The 7,811-nt window shown below is 31.2% G+C and overlaps 1 protein-coding gene across 1 annotated transcript; it reads right to left on the bottom strand.

Annotated features, from left to right (window-relative positions):
- Positions 1 to 5,929: 5,929 nt before the first annotated feature.
- Positions 5,930 to 6,268, bottom strand: K441DRAFT_567677 (uncharacterized protein; the record flags this gene model as incomplete). Its single annotated transcript, XM_067643805.1, has 1 exon — positions 5,930 to 6,268. A coding segment is annotated over one exon (339 nt), but the record flags the coding sequence as incomplete, so codon positions are not given.
- Positions 6,269 to 7,811: the final 1,543 nt, after the last annotated feature.

Consider the following 7,811-nt stretch of genomic DNA (forward strand, 5'->3'; position numbering starts at 1 on the left):
TAACTACTAATCAGTGTAGGTTACACAAGGTGATATTACGTAGCTACGGTTTGTAGATAGTATAATAATAAATTTTTTTTTTAATTCGTTAAAGAAAGGGGTGAGGAACTTAAGGTTCCTTACCACGCTAGTGCCGCGGCGGTACGTGACGGCAACTTGCCGCACGTAACGGCAACTTGCCACACGTGGTGGCAATATGCCTTATATAGTGACCACTTGCCTTTATTCCTAACAAATATATCCCTTTTATAAGTTCTTCTAAATAAACTCTTTAAGTACTCTACCTTCTTCTTTGGTAAGCTTATAGATTAGAAAGAACCTTAGACTTATTTCTAGTTCTAATTCTATCTTATAGTCCTATACTATATATTTTAATAGCTTTTCGCTTTCTAGCGACTATAGTTTTTTACCGTATTTGTGGTATCTCTTTAGTATATAACTTAGTCCTTTTTCTATTTCCTTATAGGTTGCTCCTACTTAGTACTATACTAACTTAGCTTATTATCGTATCTTATAGCGTTAAGTATTTTTAATATTAACCTAACCTATAACCTAATTAATCTTTAGATTATATTCCTGTAACTAAGGCATTCCTAATACTGCCTTATTATTCCCTAATAGTAATATATTAAAAGACATTTTAACTTATCTCCCTTTAATAGTTAACTAAATAGGTCCTATTTTAAGATTAATAATACCTTCCCTATAGGCTATCAGATCTCCTAAAATTATTATTAATAGGTAAGAACATTCCTTTTTCCTATGTAGTAACCCTATTCTTTTAACTACTATTAGCGAGATATAGTTCTTTATTACTCCACTATCTATTAATGCCTTAAACTGTTAATTTTGCCACTTAATTTATAAATTTAGGTGTTGTTTTTAAATTCCTTTAAGGGTTTAAGGCTCTATTACTGGTTCCCTCTAGTCCTATAGGCCTCTACTTTTCCTAACTATTAGCTACTAGATCCTATTTATACTTAGTCTATTTTAGGCTAATACTTAGTTCGCTTTTTATCTTTAATATACTATAGATAGGTATTCTCTAGACATTCCTACTATTGTTATTTATCTAGGCATTCTTCCGTAAGGAATCTTCCTAGTTAAAGTATTAAGTCCCCTTATTTTTAAACTTCTATTAAGTACTAACCATATATATACTTAGCGTTTTAATATTTCGCCTTATCTGCTAACTAATATATCCTCACTAGATATTTCTGGTTTTTGTCTTTTAGTGCTCTATATATATTACACGTATTATCTATATATACTATCTATAATAGTATATAATATACTTAGTATCTTAAGTTAACTTTTAGCTCGTCTTTATTCTTAAGTTTAAACCTTTTTTGTATTAATCTAAGCGTTGCGACTTTATTTGCAGGTACTAAAATTTATCTTTTACTTCTCTAGTCCTCTAATTACTCCTCTAAATCCTTTAACGTTATAATTAAGGCTCCTTTAATATGGGTTATAGCCTTTTCTATAATTAGGTAGTTCTGGATAACTTTTTTATCTAACTATATATAGAAATCTTCCTACTTATCGTTATATCGTTGCCTATACCACTTTTAGTACAGCCCTTTAAGTATATATAGCTTATCCGTAAGGAAGTATCTTCTTATTACTGTATTGTAATAGCCCTTTATATATTACTCCTTAAATCTAGTTAAAATCCCTAAATCCTCTTCTTATTCTAGTTTAATAAGCCACTTAGCTCTTAGTGTGCCTATCTTAGGTCTATTAGTAACTCTTTATATAGGTGCTTTGTCCCTTATACGTCCTAATATACTAAATCTCTTATCTAGTTTCTATTCTTGCCATACAGCAATTCTTACTCTAAATTCTACTATAGTTTCTCTCTTTTTACATCTTATAAGTAGATCCTTAAAGTCTTCCTACTTCTTAATCTACGTATTAAACTTTTAATCTTTAAGCTAAACCCCTAGTTTACTTAGTAGGTCCTCTAAGTCTATATATTTATCTCCTAGTTTAACTGCTATTTATATTGTAGATTCTCTAATCTATAATAAAGCTTTACGCTTCCTATTTATAGGTGTCCTTATTTATACTCTAAATTCCTAGTCCCTTAAATTCTTTAATCCTAAACTCGCTTCTAACTTAAGCTTTACTCCCGCCTTAGTCTAACTAGGCGTCCGTAGTATTCTTATCTTATCTTAAGAGTCTTAAATCTTACTTATCTCGTTTTAAGAATCTTATACCTCTAGAAATCTCTATCCTAAGCTTATTCGTATATCTTTAAACTAAGCTACTGCTCTACTCTATTAGTTATTATCCGTTATAGGTCCTTAAGCTGTTCCTATCCTATTTTTAGAATCTTAGATTTCTCTTATCTTATCTTAAGAATCTTAAGCCTTTGGCCTTTTGCCTTTATTAAGTGGTAAGCTAGTACTAGCAGCCGTCTACTTGCTTAATCCCTTTTAAATACTTCTCCTTCTATCTTATAAAGTAATAGATGCCGTATCTAATGGCGTTATAATGCCCGTTATTAAACCTTACTCTATAGCGGTCTTAGTCTTTACTTCTATAATTACGTTATTAAGGTTTAGATACCCCTAATTAGTTTCTTTATTATCCTTATTACTATTAATTAATAAATACTCTAATTCTATTATTATTATTACTAATTATTGTCTGCATGTTACTGTAATATTCTAATTTAGCTTATAAAGTTAATTTTATTTTTTTATCTAACTCTCTAGTTCTTCTAAGTCCTCTTAACTCTAGCTTTTATGGCTGATAGCTTACGCTATATTTAGCGTCTTTATAAATTTAGTATGCGTTATTATAATAAAACGCAAAACTTCTAATTAAACACTCTTTTGTTCCTTATAGTATACTATTATTTCTCTATATATATATATTATCTACTATTAGTCTGGTTCCCTTTATTATATAGTAACTCTAACCATTTTTACAATCCCTTATAAAGTGATCTTGTTTTCTATAATTTATATAAGCTCCGTTTTTAAACTATTAACTTTGCTATAGAGTCCACCTAAACGTCTTCTACTGCTAAGATCCCTAGTTTAGCCTTTACTCCTTAGTCCTGTAATTACTAAATCCTTAACCTTTAGGTTTTTATAATTTCTTACTCTATCTCTTATAGGTTTCTTTAGTACCACTTAGGTCTATTAGCTTTACGCTATACTATAGTTTTTAACTTAGCTTTAGTTATTGCGTACTCTACGTCTTATATAATTATAGAACTCTATCCTAACCTCTCTTAGTCTGTTCCCTTTAGTAGATCCTATTATTAATCTTTATTACTTAATCTATTAACTTCCTTAGGGTATCCGCATCTTCTATTAGAATAATTACGTCCTAGACTTTAGCCTTAAGTCCCTATTTATACTGTACTATAAGCGCCTTATTATTCNACTTAACTTATATNNCTAGNGTTTANAACTNNNTTNTATACTTAATTGCTAANGTTTATTACGTAATATCTTAGAGTTTTCTTTCCGCTATAGTTACTGCCTCTAGATCTCCGAATATTTATATAAGTCGCTCTATAAATTCTTCCTAACTTACTATACCTCTTAGTTAGTAGTCGTTATTTTATTTACCTATATTTCTATAAGGTAAAGCTTAAACTATTTAAGTGCTCTTCCTAATAGGAATAGTCCTATATAGGATATTCGATCTATAGGTATTACTAGCTTTACTCCTTCCTATATAACCTTAAAGTGTATTTATATAAGGAATCCTTTAAGCTTTAATCTCTTTCCTAAGAATCTTTTAATTAATAGTAACTTAACCTTTGCTGCTCCTATTCTATTAATCCTTTATTTAAGCGTCGTATTATTCTCTATTAACTAGTTAACTATCTCTTATAGTTATTTAACCGTTATAGGTTATTGCGAGTTAGTATCTGCTATACTAGTGTCGCCTCCTAACCTTAAAGTAGTTGCCGCCGTCGATGGCGTTATAGTGGCTGCTTTTGGTAGTATATTATTCGACTTATTAAAACTATAACTAGGTAGTAATTGTGTAATGGAACCTTATAGTAAGAACTACAATAGGCTTATTATTGGGCTAGGTATATAGGTATTATAAGTAAGTTAATAACATAATAATAACTAGTGGAGTGGTTGCCTAATAGATTAACTCCAATTATATTCTAAGAATTACTATAAGGAAAGAACTATCTAGAGTAGGGACTGTGGTCCTTTAAATACACAACCGTACTTCTAGGAAACCCTCCTTGTATATAAGGTACGTATACTCTATCTACTCTATTACGGATTATATAAATTGTATACATTATATAGATTATATTACGTGACTTAGTTACTATTCCTCATTATATAGTTCTACCGGCTCTATTCTGGACCGTGCCTGTATTAACTAACTAGCTTCTTCTAACTCTTCTCTAAGTAGTCGTAATATTGTACTTAAAGCGTCCGTAATAGGGACTAATAGTTACCCTTATAGATATGTCTCTCGCACTATTTCTGGTTTTAATAATAATATAATAACTTATCTCTTACTACTATTAGCCTTAAATAGGATTAAAGTAGATGGTTTAGATCTTTTATATACTCTAATATAGAGGACCGCCAACTAAACGGCGAATTTTTTATAACTTTAGGTTATATTAGGGGCTTACGTCGCTATAAAATATCTTAAAAACGGCTATATTACGCTACCGTAAAACTAGCCGGGTAAGCTAAGAGCGGCTAGTACGGTCTTTGTTTTTGGAACTACCTAGCTAAGAAATTATAAAATATTAATAGACGTTTTATAGTGGACTGTAGATAGCACTAGCAGTAACTAAAGAGGGAGACTCTTAACCGCTTAGAACTTTAACGATAATAGATGCTATTAAATTAATAGTAGCACTATCTCTACCGTACGCTAAAATAAGTTTCCTAACTCTGTTCCTGGCTAGCCTAAGTCTGCTAATAAATAGTGGTATAAGACCAACCTTATTATCTCTACGGATTTAGAGACAGGTTTTACGTATATATTATACTAGGTATAGTAGTGGCTAACAAAGCTAGGTGTTCTAGGGTTGCCTAATGGGAAAGATAAGTACTATATAACCTGCTCTAACCTTAATGTTATTACCAGCCCTATCTAGGGGGGGCTATTAAACCCCCTTCCTTAGTAGGAGCCCCAAACTGCCGCTATTTCTAACTTTAAATTCCGCACTGTATATACTACTAATCCTCTTTTAACTAGTGGCGTTATCTTTTTCCTATCTTAGCTAACGGTTTCTAGATAATTTTAAAGGTGGTAGTAGGTAATTATATAGCCAAAACAGTATAAGTGCTGCAGCGAAGGAACACTATTATACGCGAAAAAAAGGTTCTTTATAACTTAAGCGTAAAGGTAATAATATAAACGTAATTTTTAGGTAGGAGGGGTCTTAGATATTTATAAATAGCTATAGTATATAACTTATAACTATAGAACTATGGCAAATATTAATATATGTGAAAAAACTAAGTTGCTTAAAGTTAAAGTACCCCTTATATATCTTGGTATAGAGGGTGTCTTATAACATAGGGAGGGATATTAGGGCTTCCCTACCGAGGTTAATTCTACTACTACAGGCTTATGGCACAGCGTTTTATTAACATTATTACCTTCCTTACCGCCCTTAGCTTTTTATAGTTACTAGATAAAGGTGGCCCGAAATAGACCCCCTTAAGCGCTGTTTAGGAGACGCAACTTATATAATAGCTTTGCCCTCTATTCTAAAGCTTTATCCTACTAATCTTCTAGCTGTAGTATTAGGTCCCTTCTTCTGCTTTTTAGAGGCTATTTATGTTAATATTTCCAGAGTAATTAGTTATAAGTTAGCGTAGCTTAACTTACTATTTTATTTTCCTAGTATTAAGATCTGGTTTTTAGATTGCTGCGAAAGTCTAAAGTGCTCCGATGGTTGTAGCTTAAATTATTAAGAGTATTTAAGATTAAAGTTAGATGGTAACTTATTAATAACGGAATAGATCTTCTTTAGAAGAGTAAGCGACTTAATATAAGCCTTTACCGTGAAATTATATTTTGTCCATCTCTCCTTACTGCTAAGTAGTAAGATATTAAAGGTGTAAATTAGATGACAGTAAGTTATAAACTTAATTCTATTAATAATAGGGTAGTAGCTATATAGCCGTACTGTTCGGTAATTATAAGAAATTAAAAAAGTTAAAATTTCCCTATAGAGTTTATTCTCCCTCTTTACTAATTTAAAAAGTTTAATAATACCTCTTATTATAAGTTTTATGCTATATACGTTTTATTAATCTACAATCTTAAGTCCCGTAGTGCTATATTTTACTTCACTTATTAGAAATAGAAAGTGTATATAGTAAGTGGCTATAAAATATAATACGTATAAAGGATTGCCTAATATAGGTTAAAGTTTGCTAAAATAGTTATTTAAGAAGGTAGATCGCCCGAAGCCAGTAGTGTAATCTAGCTATAGCTAAGGTTTTATTATAGGTATAGAATTGTTCTAGCCCTTATTAATACTTTTGGCTAAAATGTTAAAGCGTTTATTGCTAAGTGTAGTAAGGGTTTCTATAGAGGGAATAAGCAGTTAACTAATATCTTAAATAATCCTTACTTTATTCTTGCCTCGCAGTTTCTAATAAGCTTTATTAAATGCCCTATAGTAGAATACCATATTTTCTAGAAGTATATACTTCTTTTTAAGTAATTTATAATAGAGGCTCTTACTTTTATCCAAGATACCTAGCTTATAATTATTTATATAAAACCCGCCTAGGGTCTAAAGCATAGTTTTATAGCCTAGATTGTTATATATAGTACTTTTTTTCTCTCTTAGCCTTTAGTTGCTTAAAGTTGTAAAAATAATAAAGCTAGAGTCTAACTATTTACGGCGAAGAAAAGGTGTTTTCCTCGCAAATAAGTATAATATACTGTTATTTTAATCGTCTTACTAGAAGAACTCCTTTAGCCAAATATCTTCCTTACTTAATATCTAATATAACTTCTCTTAGATGCGTTAATAGCGCTAGCTACCTTTTAACTAAATATTTACCTAAAAGAAGGGCCTACGGGCAAAGATTGAGGACGTTTTTAAGGCCGCTTAACTAAGATATAATTTTCTAGGGTTTCCGCTTCTTGGGGTTGTTTTTAGCCCTATAATAGTAGGGGAGGCGGGTAATTCTATAACCAGGCGGTTAAGTTAGCCTTAAGTAGTAGTTTACTAAACAAATATAGACGTACCTCCTCTGTTAAAAAGGATGAGTATTTCTATATAGGCTTTTTATTCTTACTTTTTTAAAGCTATAAGATGCCTTTAAGGCGTACGCTTCTTTAGACTCGTTATAGTTCTTCTTTCTTAATGCCTTAAGGCCGTTTTTCTATAAAGGATTAGATTGGACTGCTACTATAAACTAGTAAAGGGAGCGTACCTTTATCTTATTATGCTAAAGACCGTAGTCTTCTTTAGGCGCCTATAGGTTTTTAGCGGCTAGCTATAGTTAGTGAAATTAAAGGGGCTTATAGCTTATTTATATAGCCGCTAGGTTAGAAGCGAAATGGCGGAATATAACTAATAGAACGCTAAGCCGGCTAGCGCCCTTATACGCTAAACTATAATCGGCGGGACTAATAATTTTAGATTTATCCTAATTATATATTATTTGTTTAAAGTAAGGTATTATCTATAGGGCCATTAATACCTAACTCTAGTAGGTTAATCCGCCTCTTTAGGCCTATATTACCTTTATTAGTCGAGTTAATTAGGACCTAGAGACTTTACGCAAATTTACCTTATATTGCTTAGGAGGTAAAGATTATGTCTTCTAGAT

This window comes from Cenococcum geophilum (genome assembly GCF_001692895.1).
Source record: "Cenococcum geophilum 1.58 unplaced genomic scaffold K441scaffold_29, whole genome shotgun sequence".
In the NCBI taxonomy this organism is placed as follows: Eukaryota; Fungi; Ascomycota; class Dothideomycetes; order Gloniales; family Gloniaceae; genus Cenococcum; species Cenococcum geophilum.